The following is a 22,880-nucleotide window of genomic DNA, read 5'->3' on the forward strand; positions in this document are numbered from 1 at the left end:
AACTGTATACAGTACTCAGATGCGGTCTAACAAAGGCCGTGTGCAGCTGTAGCAACACTTCCCTACGTTTATACTCTCTTTCCCTTGCAATAAATGCCAACATTCTATTTGCCTTACTAATCACTTAATGCACCTGCATACTAATCCATTGGGATTCAGGTACCTGGACACCCAGATTCCCCTGAACCATAGAGCTCTACAATCTCCCTCCACTCAAATAATATATTGCTTTTCTATTCTTCCTGCCAAAGTGAACAAGTTTGCATTTTCCCACATTTATGCTTCACCTGCCAAATTTTTGTTCACTCACTTAACCTATCCATGTCCCTTTGTAGACTCTTTACCTCCTCTTGACAACTTACTTTTCTACCTATCTTGTCATCAGCAAAGTTAGCTACCATATATTCGGTCCCTTCATCCAAGCCATTGATATAGATTGTAAATAGTTGAGACCCCAGCACTGATCCTTGAGGCACCCCACTAGTAACAGCTTGCCAACCCAAAAATTACCCATTTATCCCTATTCTCTGCTTCCTGTTAACTAACCAATCCTCTATCCATGCTAATATGTTACCCCTTACACCATGAGTTCTTATTTTATGTAGTAACCTTTGTAGCATTAAATGCCCTTTAGAAATCCAAGCGTACCACATCAATAGGTTCCCCCTTATCCTCCTTTCTTGTTACTTCCTTGGAAAACTCTACTAAATTAGTCAAACTCTGCCTGACTATATTATGATTTTCCAAGTACCCTACTAAAGCCTCCTTAGTAATGGATTCTAGCATTTTCCTATGACAGATGTTAGGCTAACTGACCTATAGTTTCCTGCTTTCCGTCTGCCCCCTTTCTTGACTAGAGATGTTACAACTGTGGCTTTTCAATCTGCTGGGACCCTTCCATAATCTAGGGAATTTTGGAAGATCACATCTTCTACTATCTCTACTCTAAAGATGCATCTACCAAATCTGCTGCCACTTCTTTTAAGATCCTAGGATGCAGGCCATCCAGCCCAGAAGACATGTTAGCCTTTAGTTCTAGTAGTTCTCCCAGCACCTTTACCTTAGTGAGTGTGATTTTTTTTAAGTTCTTCCATCCCTTTTACCTTTTGATTTTCAAGTATTCTTCAGGTGTTTTGTGTCTTCTACAATGAAGCCAGATACAAAATACCTGTTCAAAGCTTCTGTAGCTTCCTGGTTTCCAATTATTAATTTCCCATTATAAAAAGATACTTCCTCACAGTTAAAAGTTCCTTTCTTTATTTTGATTTTTGTGTCTCTCCCCCTTGTTTCCTTTTATCCATTTCTGTATTTTTCTGGTTGGTGTCTCTCCATTGGATCCTGAAGCTTGTGTGAGCAGCATTTCCAAAGATTTTTTTTAAAGAATCAAAGAATTCTTGATGTTTGACTCAAAATTGGCAATTCATGTTAGTGAGACATTGGTCTAAAGCCATAGTGTCATTTCAAATTTTCCATAAATTAAATTATATACATTTTTATACCCTTTTGATTATATGTTGTACTAATTACAGCTCTGATCTAACCAAATTCATGTATCTCTATGTGCTTATATGAGCAGTGATCTAAGGTTCAAAATCTCTTTTGCAGATTTGAAGTTGCTATAAAATGGTTTCAAAAATCAAAGCAAGAATTTGAAGATAACCCACCATCAATAGAGTGGACTGATGTGGTGTTAAAAGCGGAAGAGATTAAACCAGAAAATTTTCCAGTAAGGGTTTTTAAAAATTCATTCATGAGATGTAAACATCACTGATAAGGTCAACATTTAATGCCCAACTCTAATTGTCCTTGAGAAAGTGGTAGTGAGCCACTGCCTTGAGTGCATACCCACCGTGTTGTTAGGAAGGGAGTTCCAAGATTTTGACCCAGCGGCGATGAAAGAAAGACTATATATTTGGAGGTCAAGATGATGGGTAATTTGGAGGGGAACAGGCAGATGGTGGTGCTCCCATATGTCTGCTGCCTTTTTTTTCTGGGTGGTAGAGGTTGTGGGTTTGGAAGGGGCTCTTAAAGGGGCCTTGGGAACTTAATTGCATCTTGTAGATGGTACACACTTACAGCCATGATGCGATGGTGACGGAGGGTGTGACTGTTTAAGTGGTGATTGGGGTGTCAATCAAGCTGGCTGCTTTATCCTTGATGGTGTCAAACTACTTCATTGTTGATCGAGCTGTATTCATCTGAGTAAGAGCAGAGTATTCCATCCTGATTTGTGTCTTGTAGATGATGGACAGGTTTTGAGGAGCCAGTAGTAGAGTTACTTGCCACAGGAATCCCAGCCTCTGACCTGCTGTTGCAGCCAGTGAATTAAGATTCTGGTTAAATGATAGCCCCCTCAGGATGTTGATGGTGGTGGATTCAGTAATGGTAATGCCAGTGAAAATCAAGGGGAGGTGGTTAGATTATTTCTTGTTAGAGATGGCTATTGCCCACTCTTGTCTAGAGCAAATGTTACTTGTTACTCATCAGCCCAAACCTGAATGTGTCCAGGTTTTTCTGCTTGTGGACACAGACTGCTTCAGTATCCAAAGAGATATGGATTTTACTGAACACTGCAGTTATGAGTTATCATTTCACTTCTGACCTATTTTGGAAAAAAGACCATTGATGAAGCATGTGAAGATGGTTGGTCCAAGGTCATTGCTCTAAGGAGTTCCTGCAGCAATGGCCTCCAACAACCACAACCATCTTCCTTTTGTGTGAGGTATGACTCAATGAAGAGTTTTCCCTTTGCTTCCAACTGACTTAAATTTTGCTGGGGCTTCTTGATAACACACTCGGTCAAATATTGCCGTGATGTCAAGGGCTGTCACTCTCATCTCACCTCTGGAATTCAGCTCTTATGTCCATGTTCGGACCAAGACAGTAATGAGGTCTGGAGCTGAGTTATCCTGATGGAACTAAAACTGAGCATTGGTGTGCAGGTTATCGCTGTACAGTGCTGCTTGATAGCAGTGTCAGTAACACCTTCTATCACTTTGTTGATGATCAAGTTGGGGCTGATTGGACGATAATTGGCTGGATGGACTTGTCCTGCTTTTTGTGAACAGAACACACCTGGGCAATTTTCTGTACTGTCAGGTAGATGCCAGTATTGTAGCTGTTGTAGCAGATTAGCCTGGGTTGTGGTTACTTTTGGATCGCAAGTCTTTATACAACAGCCAGAATATCATCAGGGCCAATAGCCTTTGCTGTACCAGTGCTTTCAGTCGTTCCTTGATGTCATGTGGAGTGAATTGAATTGACTGAAGTTTGGTATCTGTAATGCTCAAAACCTCATGAGGAGGCCAAGATGATCATCTACTTGGCAGTTCTGGCTGAAGATGGTTGCACATGCTTCAGCCTTGTCTTTTGGTCTCACAGGCTCGACTCCTCCATCAGCGATGTTTCTGGAGCCGCCTCCTCCTCCAGTGAGTTGTTTAATTGTCCACCACCATCCACAACCGAATTAGGCTGGACTTCAGAGCTGCTTTGATAGCAAATTTCCCTCCCAGAGGGTATTAGTGAACTCAAAAGGTTTTTATGACAATCTGGTAGTTTCATAATGGTTATTACTGAGACTCGTTTTTTATTCTAGCCGCTGTGGTGAGATTTGAACTCGTGTCTGTGGAGCAGTAATCCAAGCCTCTGAATACTAGTCCATTAACATTACCACTATCCTACCATCCCCATTTGCCTTTGAGTAAAATGGTTCCAAATTCAAGCCCCACTTGCAAGACTTGAGCACAAAAATCAAGGCTGACGTTATATTATGGTATTAAATGAGTGCACTGCTGGAGGTACCATCTTTTGAATGAGATGTTAGTCTGTGTCCCTGTCTGCCCTTTTAGGTGATGTAAAATATCCTGTGGTACTAACTCAAAGAAGAGCAAGGGAGTTATCCCTGGTGTCCTGGCCAATATTTATCACTTACTTCATCAACACTGCATGTACAGATTATTTGGTCATTATCACATTGCTGCATGTAGGAGCTTGCTGTCCACAAATTAGCTGCCACGCTTTCCAGAACCGAGATAACACTTTACAAGTACTTTATTGGCTGCAAGTCACTTTGAGGTGCCCGGTGGTCATGAAAGATGCTACAGTAATGCAAGTTGTCTTGCTTTTTCGGTTTGAGGCACCTCTTATTTTCATCAAGTGCTAATTAGTATCTGACTCAGTGATGGGTCTATGATGTTAGCTATTGCAAGAAGTATTTTCTCCCAATCATTTTTTTTGATTGTTCAGTGAAGACTCACGGTTAGTAATATTACCACACCAGATTATTCTTTTATTTTTTTCTCCTGAGTTGGCCCCAGTGGAGATGAGGCACAGTAGAAGTTGTCACCCAAAACTTTGTCTTCTGTGCTTTTGCAGGCATTATAAATATGATTAATTGGGTTAATTCAGTCATACTTGCAGTGGTGCAGCAAGCAAAACTTTGCTTTGGGCTTTTTCCCAGTTATGTTTTACGTGACTGCTCTTCCATATAAAAAGCATACTCATTATCACCTCGCTGTTGGGGATTTTTCAGTAAAATTAATTACTGTAGTGTCATATTAAAATATCAAAAGATGTTGCTTCAGTATAAATAACTGATGAAAATGCCGCCAATCTACTTCCATTGGTTTTTTTTAAAGTACTTTAGTTAACACTCCTTTTGCTTTGTAACCATACCACTTGGCTTGAGTTAATATCCTATCCTATTCCAAATACTGTTTGAGACTATAAAATATTTAATACAGGTAACTTGAATTCTGTTTTTATATGCACAAATGATATGGCTACAGAAAGTCTGCTTTTGTTATCCCATAGGTCAAAATAAATGAATATGTTGAATTGTGTAAATATGCTCCTGATCCTATAGCCGTCTGCCAAGATGCAAATTGTCAGGGATATTATAAGACGGAAATATATGCTTCTGACCCTGATTACAAGGTATGTCTTAATAAGAAAATCCAAAACGATTTCGATTGTACTTAAAGGTCAGATCTTTGAAGTATTTTTCAAAATATAGAGCACTTGTATGTAATAAGCCATTCTAAAATGGCTCCCTGCTGTCAGCTATCTTTTGATGTCTAACTTGCTGAAAAAAGTTGATGCTAGATTTCCCCACTGACCTTGTAGAAGTTGTAATGGGATACAGTTCCCAATTGTCTTTACCAAGGTAAGAAAGGGAACTTCAATTTAAAAATAAATCTGGAATTTGAAACCTACTTGGATACTGGTTATAAGAAATGTCAATGAGCATTGTCAATTAGAAAATCAGATTGAGATCTACCATGCTGAATATCTGCCTACTTCCATTTGTTCTGATTTACTAATCAGGATTTTAATAATGTAATTCAATCTCTTTTTGTCCATATTATGCTGCTCAGCCCATTTACTCGAATGTTGAGGGTTGCAAAGTGCTGATTTCAGTACAGAAGTCTGGTTTAAAATGAGCAGGTGCCTTTTTTAAAAAAAGTAATTGGAGAAGCTTTTCTTTTCCTGCTCCCCTCCACCCATTTCTTATTGCAGTTTTTCAAGAGTCCTGTGACCATTTGTTTACTGCTGCCTTTTTTTGGCCTCGGATGTCATCCTGCCACATTCTGCTTTTTGGATGAGGAGAAACCCATCTTTTTCTCTTCTTTGAGATGCGGGCAACACTGGCAAGGCCAGCATTTTGTTGCCAGTCCCTAATTGCCCTTGAGAAGATGGTGGGGGGTGACGAGGTAGCTGAAGCTGCCCCAGAGCCACTTGCACCCATCCAGCAGTATCTACACCCCGAAATGCATGGGCAGACATTCATCCATTTATCCAAGAAAGATTGCTTATCCAAGAGCCAAGGCAGAGCAGGTGGCCTTTCGGGTATCTATAGATATTCGTTGATATCTTATTTGTTCAATAAGCATCAACTTAAGCAGACAACCAACAACAGCACGTGAGGGCTGTGCAATTTTTATAGTGTGGCAGAATCTTTAAGGTAGCTCTTTGTGTAATGGAGCACAATGACACTACTTGTATGAATATGAAACAACTCCATTCTCAGTGAAACGTCTTTGAAAATCTCAGTTCTTGAATATGAAAATCAGAGTCACTTCTCATGTTTTCATTTTGAGATAATTGTCTGTTGCACAGTATTTTGTCCAAAAAGCCAAATCAGAGGATAGTTTCTAGATGATCAATGATACCGTTCCATACATTGCTCATTACCCTTTACCCTTATGCATTATTACAATTCAACAGTTGAGCACAGATATAATGAAGTGCTGGCTCCGCCAGAGTAACTACTGTGTGCACCATTGGCATTTGAAGCAGCAGTTCAGTTACCTGCAATGCAGTAGATCTGAGCCATCTGGCAGGGTTTCAGTTATTGTTGCTGTATGCTGCAAAATCTTGCCTTGCAAAAATACATCATTGCAGAGGTCCTGGAGGAGGAAGGCCCCTGCTGTTTACATGCAATAAAAAAATATAGGTTTCACAGTCTTCTCTTCCTCCTCCTATCTTTGTAGACCTGAGCAGAGCATTATCTACTAAAATACCCAAGGCAATGGAGGCAAAGCATTTTTGTACCGATTTTCAAAGGAAAGGGAGACATTCAAGATTGCAAAAACTACTGAGGAGTTAAAGTCCTACCACATACCTTCAAAAGAGTTATAGATCAGAGTCTTGAGAAAAATAGTGGAAATCCACAAAAGTCAGTTTGGATTTGTGCCCAGAAGAAACACAACTGACACCAGTTTTCGTTTTGGGACAAGTGGAGAGGGTGATGGAAAGATATTGAGAAGATCAGTACAACATGAAGATTGTATTCACTGATCTAGAGAAGACTTATGACTGGGTGCCTAGGGAGGAAGTCTGGAGATGTGCTATAATTCATCAAGTCCCTGAGAAGCATGTATGACTATTACAGGACATGTACCAAGGAGTGCCAGACAAGAGTTGGAAGCAGTGTGGGGGGAGAGTGAGAGTTTAGAAGCCCAAATTGGATTACACCAAAGGTTGGCACTGAGCCCCTTCCCATTCCTGATTATCATGAATGTTCCAACTGAAAAGTGAGGTGGAAATGAGATGTTTGCTGATGACATTGAGCTATGTGTTGGGGGTGATGAGAATATGACCAATTATCTGGAGAATTGGAGAAAAGCACTGGCTGACAGGGGTATGAAGATCATTTTTCTTTGATACATTCATGGATGTGGGCATCGCTAGCTTGGCCAGCATTTATTGCCAATCCCTAATTGCTCTTGAGAAGGTGGTGGCAAACTGCCTTCTTGAACTGCTGCAGTTCATGTGGCGCAGGTACACCTACAGGAATTTGACCCAGCCACAGTAGACCAAAGGCCCAATTTATGGACTCCAAGTTCGAGCCTAGAGAAGAGGATCAAAGTTAAGGGGTCTGGATGATGACTTGGAGAAAGTAAGTTGGTTCAAGTGTTTGGGGAAAGTGGTGGCAGAAGATAGAAGTATGGAAATGGAAATTAAGCAACAGATTGGCTCTGGTTGGAGTAATTGGAGAAAGTGCAGTGGAGTGTTATAGGAAAAGAACAGCTTTATTATATAGTGAAGAAACTCAAGAAGAGAGGAACAATGACTGGATACTAATAAGATGCGGATGCTGAGATGGATGTGTGGAGTAATGAGAAAAGAGGTCGGTAAAGGTTGTGGGAGCATCGAAGAAAGTAGCCGAGAAGAGATTGAACTGGCATGATCATCTATTGTGGAGAGAGAGAGAGAGAGAGAGAGGAAATATGGTGAGGCAGATGATGGAAATTGGACTGCCAGGAAGAAGAAGGCTTAAGATCAGATGGATGGATGCAGTGGCGAGAGACTTAAATGCAGTGGGATTGGAAGAACAATGGGTGACTGATGGGAGGAGATGGAGAAGGGTGATCAACCAGCATTGTAGCAACTCCAAGTAAAATGGGAAAAGCCAAAAGAAGAAGAAAAGTGAACAACTTAATTCCCATCAGTTTGCATTGGATTGTAATAAAATGCTTAAAGATGTAAAAATATTGCACAAGCTCTAGATACCACCAACCATTCCTGTTATTTTTACTCTTAGTTTACTTGAATGAAACATTGCAGAGAGGAGAAATAACTCATGATTTGTTTCTGAGACTTTTCTTGACATCACATTACTCTAAATATAGATTAAATCCTATTGCAGCACAATGTAAGGTTTATTCACAAAAGTTATATTTATGTTTGATTCAGGCTAAGCCATAAATCTACCAACCTGTCGACAATATGCATATTATAAACATATTTTGAAAACATTTAAAAGGAGAAAAAACTTGATTGCCAGACATTTGTGTTGTTCATTGAAATTGCTATCATGCATTCCTCAAGATAGGTAATAAAAGCAATGAAGGACCCAGCAGAGCTGTAGGACATACTACTTATGATTGGGCCCAATTTGGTTATCAACAGGAAGTCTATTTCCCTATTTTCTGCTTGTACTATTATATTAATTTCCTTAAAAGTTCAACCGCCATTTTTCTTTTATCAAGAGGTTTCTGAAAATTCAATTTCTTATTCCCCTCTTTTCCTGCATTCCTCCCAAAATACAGTAAGGAACATTTGTTTTTAAATCTTTGACATTTGAAACATCAGCACATGTAATTTTGTCTCGTTTCAGGGCTATGTTGAACTTTGCTGTGATAATAATTGTTTGATAGCATATCATACTACTTGCTGGAAAAAGCTAAAGGACTCTCAGTATCGTGGAAAAACTAATCAGGTAAGAAATATTCAAATTTAATTTCTCTTTCCTTTTTCATTTATCTGCTGTTGAAAGCAAGAGGGCAGGAAATCAAATCTAATACTCCACAACGCTAGATCTAATGCTGCTCCTGTAGTCCAAATACAGTTTCTGTTGGCAAGGAAGACCAAGGGTAGAATTTTCACTACCAAGGTGGGTAGCTCAAGTCAGGAAATTTCTCTATTTGGCAAATCCACTTTGGTTTAAAGGGCTCAATTAGACCAAATTTTCGCTCTGGGGAGACTGCAAGTCAGACCAGTTTGTCCCAGAAGCAAATCGTAAGGGGCCAAGGGAGTGTGCCAGTACTGAGGCAGGCTGATAAGAAGGCCTGCCTCTGTTCTCTAGGACTTCATCCCAGTTGTTTTAGAAGTTGCAAGGTTCTCTAGCCCTCACCATTCAACCCCCACTTACTCCATGCCAAGTTATGTCCCTCTATACCCTCATGCTACTTCCATAGCCAATCTCCCAGTATCCACCATGGGCAGACCTCAGGAGCCCTGCGGAAATGGACGAAATCTCATTAATACACTTAATAGTGAAAAAAAACCTCCCATTCAAGAAACCCAATCAAACTTTTAAACCTCCTGCAGTGGTTAATCTGTTATAAAAGCAAACATATATGCCTATTCCATAGCCACATCAAAGACCGCTAACTACTTAATATCCTCTTTTAAACTGTCAATCAAACTGTGAACTCAGAGCCCCCTGCAAGTGCTTTGTGTTTTGAGACTCAGCCAAGCATTCATATTAACATCCCTTAGGAAATAACAACAAAAAACTCTCTTGAAATTGTGGAACAGGTAGTTGTGTTTCTTCTAACCTATACCAGATGGCCTGTCAATCAAAGCAGTCCAGTAGACTTTTTAAAAACTCTCACTGACAGCTTGAGCCTATTTTTTTTTTTCAAGTTTAAAAAGAAGGGAATTTTAAAATATTTCATATCATGGCACTTAAACAGATCTTAGCTGCCCTTCAAAGCATGTACATCTATTCCATCAATTTGTGACTCCCATAGTGAATTAAGGTCCTTGGAAAACCCAAAATGGGGTCCGTTTGAACACAGCACTAAGTTCAGTTGGCCCTGTTGAGTTTGGGTTTCCCGCCTGTGTGAATCACGCCTTGGCCCCCTTCCCCCACCAGCAAAAATAGGATCTGTTGGAAATGGAGGCTGGGCTTCTGCATCCAGGTCCCACTGCCATTTTTAAAGGACTGTGGAGTTCTTCCTAACTGCAAAAATCTGGCCCATGTTTCATGTTGCATTTGTTTTGATATATTTCATATTAAAATAACTTAAGTTCATTTATTTTTACCTATTTCAGGATTTCTGTTTAATGAAATGTATGAGCAGTGATTGTAAAGGTCTTTTCATAAAATTTGTGATTCACAATGCTTCAGGAAGCGCACAGACTGAGGTAAGAACCTACAAGACTGTTAGGTATGTTAGACTGTTAAAGGGTAGTGTAGCATTAGTGAACTTAGAACACTCCCCTCATGCATGCTTAGCTTCACATTTTGATTCTTACACAGGATGTGGGTTCCTCTTCCGGATAGAGGCTAGCAAGCTAGGCGAACTTTTCAGCAAGTTCCAATCCAAACTAAACCCAGCATTATAGCCGGAATTCAGTCCGTTACTGGTTCCTGCCAGATTTTGTGTTTGATCCCCAATTATCCCCAGGGTACTTGATATTTAGGAAGGGTAGGCAAAAAGGAAAAGGACGTGGGGTGGCATTGTTAGTTAAGGATGAAATCAGTGCAGTAGTGAGAGAGGATATTGACTTAGAAAATCTAGATGTGGAATCAGTCTGGGTGGAGCTAAGAAGCAACAAAGGGTGGAAAAAACATTAGTGGGAGTTGTCTATAGGCCTCTAAACAGCAGTGGTAAGGTAGGGGACGGCATTAAAGTGGAAATTAGAGATGCATGTAACAAGGGCGCTACAATAATCATGGGCGACTTTAATCTACATATAGACTGGGCAAACCAAATTAGCAATAATATTGTGATGGATGAATTCCTGGAGTGTGTACGAGATGGGTTTTTTTCAGACCAGTACTTCAACGAACCAGCTAGGGAACAGGCTATTCTAAATTTGGTATTGTGCGCTGAGAAGGGTTAATTAATAATCTTGTTGTGCGCGGTGCTTTAAGGGAACAGTGACCATAACATCATAGAATTCTCCATTAGGATGGAAAGCTGAAGTAGTCCAATCCGAAACTAGGCTGCTAAATTTAAACAAAGGAAACTACGAAGGTATGAGGCGTGAGTTGGCTAAGATAGATTGGAGAACTTCATTAAAAGGTATGACAGTGGATAGTCAGTGACTAATATTTAAGGAATGAATGTATGCAATGCAACAGTTATACATTCCTTTCTGGTGCAAAAACACAACAGGAAAAGCAGCCTAATTGTGGCTAGCAAAAGAAATTAATGATAGTATTAGATCCAAAGGGGAGTCATATAAAGTTGCTAAAAAGGTAGCAAACTCGAGGATTGGGAGCAGTTTAGAATTCAGCAAAGGAAGACCAAGAGATCGATTAAGAGGGGAAGTATAGAATGTGAGAGTAAACTTGCAAGGAACATAAAAGCGGAGTGTAAAAGCTTCTATAATTATGTGAAAAGAAAAAGACTGGTGAAGACAAGTGTGGGTCCCTTGCAGTCTGAAACGCGACAATAATTATGATGAACAAGGAAATGGCAGAACAATTAAATAACACTTTAGTTCGTCTTCATGGAGGAAGACACAAGTAACTTCCTGGAAATGCTTAGGGAACCATGGGTCTAGTGAGAAGGAGGAATTGAAGGAAATTAGTATTACTTAAAAAAACGTGCTGGAGAAATTAATGGAATTGAAAGCCAATAAATCCCCAGGGCCAGATAATCTACACCCAAGGTAGTAAAGGAGGTGGCCATGGAAATAGTTGCGTTGGTTGCCATCTTCCAAAATTCTGTAGATTCTGGATCAGTCCGAGCACATTGGAGTGTGGCAAATGTAACCCCATTATTTAAAAAAAAGGAGGGAGGGAGAAAACGGATTACAGACCCCCCGGTTAGCCTAACATTAGTAGTAGGGAAAATGCTAGAGTCTATTATAAAGGATGTGATAACAGAACACTTAGAAAATATCAACTGGATTAGACAAAGTCAACATGGATTTATGAAAGGGAAACCATGTTTGACAAACCTACCTGAGTTTTTTGAGGATGTAACTAGCAGAATAGATAAGGAAGAACCAGTGGATGTGGTGTATTTGTATTTTCAGAAAGCTTTTGATAAAGTCCCATATAAGAGGTTAGTGTGTAAAATTAAAGCACATGGAATTGGGGGTAATACATTGGCATGGATTGAGAATTGGTTATCAGACAGGAAACAGAGAGTAGGAATAAATGCATCTTTTTTGGAGTGGCAGGCAGTGACCAGTGGGGTATCGCAGGGATCAGTGCTTGGGCCCCAGCTATTCACATTATATATCAATGATTTGGATGGGGGAACCAAATGTAATATTTCCAAGTTCACTGATGACATGAAACTTGGTGGGAATGTGAGTGCTGAGGAGGATGTTAGGAGGCTCCAAGACGATTTAGAGAAGTTGAGCAAGTGGGAAAATAACATGGCAGATGCAGTATAAGGTGGGTAAGTGTGAAGTTATCCATTTTGGTAGGAAAAACAGAATGGTAGAGTATTATTTAAATGGTGATAGATTGGGAAATATTGATGTACTAAGCGACCTGGGTCTCCTTGTACAGCAATCACTGAAAGCAGGCATGCAGGTGCAGTAAGCAGTTAAGAAGTCAAAAGATATGTTGGCTTTCATTGCAAAAGGACTTGAGTACAGGAGCAAGGATGACTTACTGCAGCTGTACCAGGCCTTGGTGAGACCACACCTGGAGGTTTGTGTGCAGTTTTGGTCTCCTTACCTAAGAAAGGAAAAGCTTGCTGTTGAGCGGGTGCAGCCTGCGTCTGCCAGACTGATTCCTGGGATGGCAGGATTGTCGTATGAGGAGAGATTGGGTTGACCAGGCCTGTATTCACTGGAGTTTAGAAGAATGAGGGATAATCTCATTGAAATGTATAAAAATTTTGTCTGGGTTGGCAGACTGGATGCAGGGATGATGTTTCCTGTGGCTGGAGGGAGTCCAGAACAAGGGGTCACAGTCACAGGATACATGGTAGGCCATTTAGGACTGAGATGAGGAGAAACTTCTTCTTCGCTCTGATGGTGGTGAGCCTGCGAAATTCTCTACCACAGAGTGCTGTGGAGGCCAAGTCACTGAGTGTATTTAAGAAGCAAATAGATTTCTAGACTCTAAAGACGTCAAGGGGTATGGGGAGAGCACAGGAGTATGGTGTTGAGATAAAGGATTAGCAATGATCACATTGAATGGTGGAGCAGGCTTGAAGGGCAGAATGACTTACTCCTGCTTCTATTTTCTAAATTTTTGTGTTTAAGTCTGAGTTTTGTCTCTGGCATCTTTTTGGAGCTTTTTGTAATCTGTGTTATTTAGACAATCTCTTTTGCCCAAGGCAATTTTCCTAAATTTCAGAATCTACTTTGGTTTGGGGCTTCTTAATTGTTTCTCTCTTAAACCTCACATGATGTGAAAAATTGAACTTATTTGCTGTCTCCCTGTTTTCTGTGACTCATCTTCTTGGCACTGTATGTCTATTGTTTTCTCCCTTGTATCTGCATGGCCACATCAACATGTTCTAGGGCCTGTGGCCTCCATCTAGTCATAATCTATCTCATCCACAAGCACAGAGGGGTTACACATGCATGCACCAACATTGCCTGTAAGATTGTTGCTAATCATAATGACAGTTTGTGCAACATCAAAATCTGGATGAGTTGAAATTTTCTTTAGTTCAACATTAGCAAAAATGAAGCCATTTTTGCCTTATGGCTTTTGTCAAAAGTTACAGGCCTCTAGCGCCAACTCTCCATAACATCCCTGCCTCCATGCTCATGTTCAACCCTGAGATGAGGTTTTATTTTATCCCTTATCTGTTTGCTGACAAAATCACTTTATTCTCCCTCTGGTGCATTGGGTGCTTATGCCCCTACTTTTCCCCAGCAATGTTGAATTCTAATTCTCACTTTTACGTTCACAAGATTTGATTTCTCATATGCCTTCCTCCATTAATCCTTAGAAACCTCTGCTGAAGTAGACCTCTTGGATCCAAATCCCCTCCTGCAGAAGCTCCCACTACCTATCTACTTGTCCCTGCAGAATCTCCCTGTGACCTAATGAAGCAATTTCATGCATCCTCTGATCTTTTCTTGACCTTCCAGTTACTATGAATCATGGTTTCTGGAAAACTCTACTCAAGAGATTGCAAGGCAAATATCATCACAAATCAACTGTGTTTTGATATTCCACAGATTCTTTTTCTTCCTGTGAACTTATCTTTCTCTATGAAGCTTTGTTTTTTTTAGATGTTTCCTTTCCATAAAATGCTATATTCCTATACTGTCTATAATATGTATAATGGTTGTAGTTGGTGTTTTATCTTTTTTAAACTTGCAACTTTTTTTACTTCTAAAACATTTTTCTTGTAGTTTGAAATCAAAGTTCCAAATCCGTCGCGTCAAATTCCAGCTGTGTAAGTATTTTAAAAGAACAAACTGCATTTGTATTTTGCTCAGTATCATAAATGCATCACATGTGAGAAAACAGCTTGAACATTAGAGAAATCTACCAAAAGGACAATTGATGTGGAGGGGTAGTAAAGCCACAGGGCTTGATTGGGAAAGCTAGAGGGCATGAGCTGAGAGAGTGCGGGAAGGCCAATGGTAGTGGGAATGCATAGAAAGCGAGAAGCAGAGGATGGTAGGGTGCAGCTGGAATATAAGGTTGGAACAGCATGTGGGAAGAAGTGGCAAAGCCATCAAATTTTGAATTTGGAGCCAAGGTCAGTGAAGCTCAGGATGACGGGCAAAGGAAACTGGCTCTCTGCAAAGGCAACTCAGCTAGTCCCACTTTATCCACCCTTTCCTTGTAGCCCTGCAAATCTTTTCTCTTCAGGCACTTATCCAATCCCCCTTTTAAGCCACAATTGAATCTGCCTCTACTGTACTCTCAGGTATTTCATTCCAGATCCTAACTACTTGCTATATAAAAAACGTTTTCCTCTTGTCACCATTAGTTGTTTTTAAACCAGTGTCCTCTGGTTCTAGAAATATAGGAAATAGGAGCAGGACTAAGTCATTCAGCCCTTCAAGCCTGCCCTGACATTGGATATGATCATGGCTGATCCTCTATCTCAACGCCATGCTCCCACTCTCTCCCTGTATTCCTTGGTGCTTTCCATCGCCAGGAACAGTTCCTCTCTATCGACTCTTGTCTAAATCCCTCATGATTTTGACCACTTCTAACAAATTTCTCAACCTTCTCTTCCCTAAGGAGAAAAACCCCAGCTTCTCCAATCTATCCACGTTGCTGAAGTCCCTAATCCTTGGAACCATTCTCTTAAATAATTTCTGCACACTCTGTAAAGCCTTCAAAACCTTACTAAAGTGCAGTGCCCAGAATTGAACACACTGCTCCAGTTGAGGTCCAACCATAAAGATCTACCATAACATCCTTGCTATTGTACTCAATGCCTCTATTTATAAAGCCCAGGATCCATATGTCTTTTTGCCATTTTCTTCAACAAATTGTACTCGTATACCTCTCTCTTCCTGCATCCACTTTAGAATTGTACCCATTATTTTGCCTGCCCTGTTTTTCCTAGCAAATTGCATCACTTCACACTTCTCTGCATCAAGTTTCATCTGCCATATGTCCAATCATTCGACCAGCCAGCCTATATCACTAACCTCTCCTCACAGTTCGCAGTATTTCCAAGTTTTGTATCATTTGCAGATTTTGAAATTGCCCTGCACATCCAAGTCTAGTCATGAGTATCTATCAAGAAAAGCAGTGGTCCAAGTACAGACCCCTGGGGAATTTCGCACTATATCTTCCTATAGCATGAAAAGCAACCATTCACTCCCATTCTTGTTTCCTGTCACTCACTTAACTTCTAATCCATGCTGCCAACTCTGCTTTAATTCCATGGGCTTCAACTTTGCTGGCAAGTCTATTACGTGGCACTTTATTAAACGCCATGTTATCACATCAGCTGCATTACCCTCATCGACTATTTCTGTTCCCTCATCAAAAAATTCAATCAAGTTAGTTAAATATATGAGCCGGAATTTTCTGCTCCCAATTGCAGCAGGCGTCATGGCGGGTGGGGGAAGAGAATTCGGAGGGAGGGACAAAAATTGGTTTCACACTGACATGAAATCACAGTGGGATCACCCGATGGCTTCCGCCATGGCGGACCGCTAATACCGCTGGAGGCCGGCTTGAAACCAATTTGCATCCCGCTCATAGGATGCAAAGTAAGGCCTGACTGGAATCGTCCTCCCACACCTGATTTGCCATTATGTTGGTGGGTAAACACGCCGGTACAGGTGTTTCGCCATGGGCTCATGCCATCTTCCAGGGTCTTCGCCATGGGCTCGCGCCATCTTCCATGGACTTCGCCATGGACTCATGCCATCTGCCAGGGACTTCACCATGGGCTCGCGCCATCTTCCAGGGACAAGCATGACATGCATGATTTGGGAGTTACCTTTAGGGCCTTGCTCAGATCGCGGGCATCCGAGGAGAAGATGATGCTGGAGGCCAACAGCTACTAGACCATGGAGGAACACATACATTGCATGGACTTCACCATGGGCTCGCGCCATCTTCCAGGGACTTCGCCATGGGCAGGTAATAACAGCTACCAGACAGTGAAGGAACACATATATTGCATGGTGTGTGGATCCCTCATGCACATAGCTCCACTGTAAAGTAATTCTCTGAAGATGGGAGGTCTCCACATAGCAGCTTCGACTTCGCTGAGGCTTTGGATCTTCATGGACTTCGCTGATACTTCGGAACTTCAGGGACATCGCCATGGGCTTGCGCCATCTTCCAGGGGCTTCGCCATGGACTCATGCCATCTTCCAGGGACATCGCCATGGGCTTGTGCCATCTGCCAGGGACCTTGCCATGGGCAGGTAATAATGAGCGATGAAGGAAGAGGGGGAAAGAGAGGAAGGTCCAGGTGTGAGTGGAAGAGGAAGTCTGGGGGGTGTGGTGAGATTGTGTGGTGGTGGGGACGGTGTTGGGGGTTGAAGTTTGGAGGTGTGGGGGGTCGAAGTTGTAATGGGGGGGACCAGAACGTCCAGGTGAACATGCAAGGAAGAGGCCTGTGGAATCATTGTGAGCCTCCTGGGGAGTGAACTCAGAATGGATGTGGTAAGATGGAATGGTGATTGTGAGAGGAGACAGAAGGAGCCGGCAGGGTGGGAGGGTGAGGGTGTATCGGTACCGGTAGAAGGACTGGGGTGAGTGGTTGGTGGGGTCATGGAGGCAGACACAGACCATGAGTGTGGGAAGGTGGTAGTCAGGAAGGTCAATGTGGATGGGGTGGGATTCTCACCAAGGTTGGTAATGTGCATAAAAACAAAAAAACTGCGGATGCTGGAAATCCAAAACAAAAACAGAATTACCTGGAAAAACTCAGCAGGTCTGGCAGCATCGGCGGAGAAGAAAAGAGTTGACGTTTCGAGTCCTCATGAAGGGTCATGAGGACTCGAAACGTCAACTCTTTTCTTCTCCGCCGATGCTGCCAGACCTGCTGAGTTTTTCCAGGTAATTCTGTTTTTGTTTTGGTAATGTGCATGTTCACCTGGACATGTTCATCCTGAAGGAGAAGGATTCGGACTGTAGGTGGGGAGGTGGTGATGCCGGGAGGCCCACTGTGATGGGGGAAAAGACATGGGTGACTCGGGGGAGGAAATTATGGGGGAACCTAACAGAAACTTAACAACTACCATATCACACAAATCGAAAGTGAATGGAGCTTTTTGTTGGATGGGCACAGACGCTGTGTGGGAGTGAAATCAGTGGATGGGCTGCAGAGGTGCAGGTCAGCTCAGATGGACAACTGAAAGAGAACTCCAGCAGGCAGCATTGAAAATGCTTGGGACTTTGAGATGAGTGTGATGGAGGAAGGCTCCACATGCGTGGGAGAGTGCGTGCACGAGGTTCCAAAAGGCCCTGCCACACACACACACCTACCCTTCCTCCTCATTCACTCCTGGTCTGGCTGCATGCAGCTGAACTGCTAGTTGGGGTGGGGATGCAGAGGGAGGACTCACAAAGCCCGTAAATGAAGTTGAAATGCACCATTGCACATTACTCAGTGAAAATGAATATATTTTCAGATTATGTGTTCACCCACGCAACCACTTGTGATTAAACTTTTTTGACTTCTGGCACCCCTGCCCTGACATCCGCAGCAGGGGTGGAGACAACCTGTGCAGTGGTTGGCCCTGTTGCCTCTGATGACTTTGGTGTACATCCTTTGGAGAACCGAAGCCTGGAGGGCCCTTGCTTGATTAGGCTGTCCTGTGGGCCATCTGCCCCCTCTGTGGTGACAATGGATGAGGTTGAGGGGAGTCACAGGCAAAGGGGACATGGAGAGAGCGGACAGCCTCTGAGATTCCTGAGTGGATGATCCAAGAGTGTCCAGCAGCCACTCTTCCTCCCTTTGGGTGCCTGAGGGTCCCGACCTGACTCCTCGAGGGGATGGAGCATCTGAAGGGATGCCAAGGTGCTTCTCTTCCCTCTCGCATTGCCACTGTAGGAACTTGCCCATGGCTACTACGATGGAGTGCAAGTCTGCGCGCATCTCCATGCTCTGCTGGACCAGGACCTTCATGATGTCTGCCATCCTTCCCTTGGAGACCTCCATGCATGCACATGAGGGCACCACCTCATCAGAGAGCAGGTGGACACACTCCTCCGACTTATATGCCACTCTGTCGAGGGCTTCCAACAGCTCTCCATGATGTTCCCACGCATTATGCGTCCTATATCCCCCACCATGATGAGTTGGAAGGCCAAACCCAGAGCCTTGTCATCTGACTCAGACCTCAGACCTTCCCCAGCAATCTTCCGAGTGCCAGGGAGCTCACCTGAACCTGCCTCCTCCTGCTGCGGACACTTGTCCGTGCAGTGACCACCAGATTGTAAACCCGAGCCTGCTCTACATCCAGGTTGCAATGAGGTGTGTGTCTCTGCACTGGTGGAAGGTGTGGGTAAGCACTGTGATGGGTCTTCCAGGCTGCTTATTTCCAGCTGTTCAATGGAGGAGATGTCCTCTTGGCTGGAGGTGAGGAAGTGGATGGAGCTGAGGGACTGGCTGGCTGAGGGTGTTGGTCATTTGGCAGAGCTCCCTGTGAACCAAAGTAGAGATAATTAGTGCATGGCAGCAGAGCCAAAAGCAGGAGAGAGAGCACTCACAGTTGCGCTGAGAGAGAGGGATGAACTGCCGTAGTATCCTCACTTGGGTTTTCGCTGCAGACCTCACTGTCGTTGAGGGTACGATCCATGCCCTTGCCAGCCAGCGCAATGACATGCTCCTCAAAGTAATGAGCGGCCTAATGTCAGCCACTCCACCCCTCCTACCCCCCAGTCTGGAACCTCTTCCTTCTGTTGTGAGCCAGCTTCTCCTGCATGAACAGAGATGGAGAGAGTGTGAGCAGAGCCATGGACAGGATGAGAACGTGAACCTGATGGTGATATGAGGGTGTGTGTAAGAGTTAATGGTGTTGTCCCTTGAGGTGTGAGATCCCTGTGGGTGCGTGATGGGTTTGGGAGTGTGCGTTGCGAGTGATGAGGTGGTTAACTTACCCTGGCAGAACGGATGAGAGCATTCATCCTCTTCCTGCACTGGATGCCTGCCCTCCTCTCTGCTCTGTTGGCGCTGACCGCTGCTGCCACCGCCTCTTAGGCCGGAATGGTGACTCTGGTGGACTTCCTGTGGCCGGAGTGGGAGGTAGAAAACTGAGCCTCAGTGGCATCCAGCAAGTGCCCCAATGAAGCGTCACTAAATTTGGGTGCTGCTGTCTTACTGGCTTTCGGGGCCATCTGTTGCCTGGAGCAGTCCTGGTCTGAAGACATGGAGTAGGCTGAGCACTGGTGCACTTTAAATATGACGTCTAGAGCGAGGAAGCGTGTGGCAGGCAAATCAGAGCCCGCTCGCCAGCGATCCGGCATGTTTCCCATGCGTGTATTATGAATGAGGTGGGACGCGCCGGGAAGCAGATGATGTGGTGCAACAACCCGCCATTGCGGCCTGAGGGAAAATCGTCTTTTCTCGCACCTGCTACCACACTTAGTGCAATTCAGAGAAGATTCTGCCCATAGGTGACAGAATTTTACATAAGTCTGAGCTGATGTAGGGAAGAGAATGTTTTAGAAGTTGAATCTTGATGTGACAAAGAGTTTAATCAATGAAATCGAAGTAGATAAAGGCAAAAAGTATTAGAGACAGAATTACATGGAATGAATAGATATGGATTTGAAGTTCAGCTCTGGGTTAACTTACACGGTGTAGCAAAACCTGATGGAGCAGACAAGGGCTTGGGAGCAAGTATATGGTACCTCAAAGCAGTTTGATTTAAAAATAAAACCAAAATACTGTAGATGCTGGAGTTCTGAAATAATAAAGAAAAAAGTGCTGGAAAAACTCAGGTTTGGCAGCATCTGTGGAGAGAGAAACAGAGTTAATGCTTTGAGTCCAATATGACTCATAGCTGAATTTTTCCAGCACTTTTTGTTTTGATTTGAAAATAAACCATTTTAGTTAGCTGCTTTTGTGGTAATTCCCAGCTCATTTATTTTGTTTTAGTAAATGGGAAATGTTAATCTAAAGATGCAGTGATTTTCTTTTTCCACAGGTGGGTCTTTTGATCGTTTTTTTTTCTTGTTGCCATTGGGGACTTTGAATCACTTCTCACACTTTGCTTGCCAGATAGCAGTTTTTCAAAAAGTTTAATTTAGTTCAGTTTTTACCTTTATCTCAAGGCTAGGAGAGACACTTTGAAGATCTGAGGAGTTGGGATTTGCTGAGAATGTCTAAGATGGGGGAGCCAAAATAACCTAGAGTAAGAAGGACAGAAAAGACCCAAAAATGTAACAAATATTTGAATCATCTGCATGCTTAATGCCCTAAAGCCCTTATGGAAATTTTACTTCTTCTTCCCCATCCATGTACACTTTTTCCCTACTGATTTGTATCAGGTATAGAATTTTATATGGTATAACATGGCAATGGAGCATTTACTACTCCACATGACAGTGAAAGGTTCAAAAGTGGAGAATAACAACAACTTGTATTTATGTCGCACCTTACAGCTATTTATATAATACCTTTACTGTAATAAAATGTATCAAGGAGCATTACAAGGCAAAATTCAACAGGACAGAATCAGTAATTATTAACCTGCAAAACTGTATCCTATTTTGATCCCTGAATTAGGGTGCTAAGCTTAGATCTGTGTCTTATAAATCGATTCAATATATTCAACTTGTTTTACAAAAGAAAAGTTGGGTATCCTTTTGACCTAATATTTTGCTCTTTTATAGAAAAAATGAACGAAAAGCGGGTGCCCTGGAGGAACCCAGTGAATGTAATAAGCAGAATGACACTGAGATAGGAAAGGAAGAGAAAAGAGCAGATTCATCTCTACTGACAGGTTTGCCTGCTCTAATGTTAATCATTCTAGTATGGCTATTTTCCTTTCCAGTTCTTAGCCTTGTATTTAAATCCCTTTACGGCTTCACTCTTATTTCCATAGCCAACCCCAGATCAGAGAATTCTGCATTCCTTCATCTCTGGCCTTATGCATTGCTCACTTTCTTAGCCCTATGATTGATGAGTGTACCTTCAGTTGTCTAAGCCCTAAGCACCTTGAACCTAACCCTCCTCCTTAAGATCTTCCTTAAAATCTATCACTTTGATCACTCTTTCATAATACCCTTTTTGGTTTAGTGTCAGTTTTTTGTCTGATTATGTTTCTGTGAAGTGCCTTAGTACATTTTATATGTATTTAATATATAACCGGGAAGTTGTTGTTCAGATGGTGGAATGAAGAAAAAAGGGAAGACTTCTATTTATATAGCGCCTTTCAAAACGTTAGGGTGCCTCAAATGGCTTTACAACCAATTTAAGTACTTTTGAAGTGCATTCACTGTTCACATGTAGGGAATAGGTTAGGAAAGGGATTTTTGAAGAGAAAAAAGGAAATTACCTCTGTGCTTGCCTTCCTGGAACTTTTAAAAACAATAAGCAGGAAAAAACTAGCTGGTCAGTCAAGGCTGCCCCACACCCGTAGTGCTGGAAGCATAAGGACTAGACATTTCCTAACCTCCATGAAAGCACCTGGCAGAGGCAAAAAAACCCAGAAGAAACCCAGGGCCACTAAGGGAAAGCAAATCTGGAAAATTCTTCTCCTACGCACTGAGATGATCAAAACTGGTCGAGGAGAACTTATTGGCTACATGGTGTATTAAAAGTTTCTTCTTTAATATGTTTGCACAGTTTTCAGGAGGTAATTTTAATTTTCTCAGCTTAACCTTTGGAACTTCCCCACCCGCCAGTTCCTCCGCACGCACTTTGCACCTGATTTTAATAAAATTGGTGCAATATTTTGCATAATCTAAAACTCCACCATATGATGACTTACGTAAATGACAGAAAGTCCATAAGTATCTCATGTAAAGGGAGCAATACAATCATGGGGTTATTTTGCCACAGAAGGAGGCCATTCAGCCCATCAGGTCCATTGTGGCTCTCTGTAGGCAGTCTAATCAGTACCATTGCCTCAGCTGGAACTCTGAAAATTTAGTTCTCTCAAATGCCCATCCAGTTTCCTTTTGAAATTATTAATAATCTCTGCTTCCACTGCCTTCATAGGCTGCAAGTTCCAAGTCATTACCACTCGCTGCATAAAAAGGTTCTTCCTCACATTCCCCCCGCTGCATCTCTTGCCCAATTCTTAAATTGTGTTCCCTTGTCCTCATACAATCAACTAATCAAAACAGCTTTTCTTTGTCTGTCTTACCTAAACCTGTCATAATCATGTATACTTCTATTAGATCTCCCCTCAACTTCCTTTTGCTCCAAGGAGAACAACCTCAGCTTCTTCAACCTAATCTTGTAGCTAAATTTCCTTATCACTGGAACTATTCTGGTAAATCTCTGCATCCCCTGAAGGACCCTCATATCCTTCCTAAAGTGTGGTGACTAGAACTG

At 42.4% G+C, this 22,880-nt stretch overlaps 1 protein-coding gene across 10 annotated transcripts in view; it reads left to right on the forward strand.

The window, feature by feature from the left end:
- Nucleotides 1-22,880, forward strand: part of LOC121290548 (E3 ubiquitin-protein ligase DZIP3-like) — a 107,354-nt gene that overhangs the window by 31,230 nt on the left and 53,244 nt on the right. For all 10 annotated transcript variants that reach the window (XM_041211055.1, XM_041211056.1, XM_041211059.1 and 7 more), the window contains exons 6-11: nucleotides 1,606-1,726; nucleotides 4,813-4,935; nucleotides 8,621-8,722; nucleotides 10,063-10,155; nucleotides 14,296-14,339; nucleotides 21,212-21,321. In XM_041211055.1, the coding sequence (XP_041066989.1) occupies nucleotides 1,606-1,726; nucleotides 4,813-4,935; nucleotides 8,621-8,722; nucleotides 10,063-10,155; nucleotides 14,296-14,339; nucleotides 21,212-21,321 (593 nt within the window). The remainder of the gene's footprint in view (nucleotides 1-1,605; nucleotides 1,727-4,812; nucleotides 4,936-8,620; nucleotides 8,723-10,062; nucleotides 10,156-14,295; nucleotides 14,340-21,211; nucleotides 21,322-22,880) is intronic.

The sequence above is a fragment of the Carcharodon carcharias genome, chromosome 18 (genome assembly GCF_017639515.1).
Source record: "Carcharodon carcharias isolate sCarCar2 chromosome 18, sCarCar2.pri, whole genome shotgun sequence".
Classification (NCBI taxonomy): Eukaryota; Metazoa; Chordata; class Chondrichthyes; order Lamniformes; family Lamnidae; genus Carcharodon; species Carcharodon carcharias.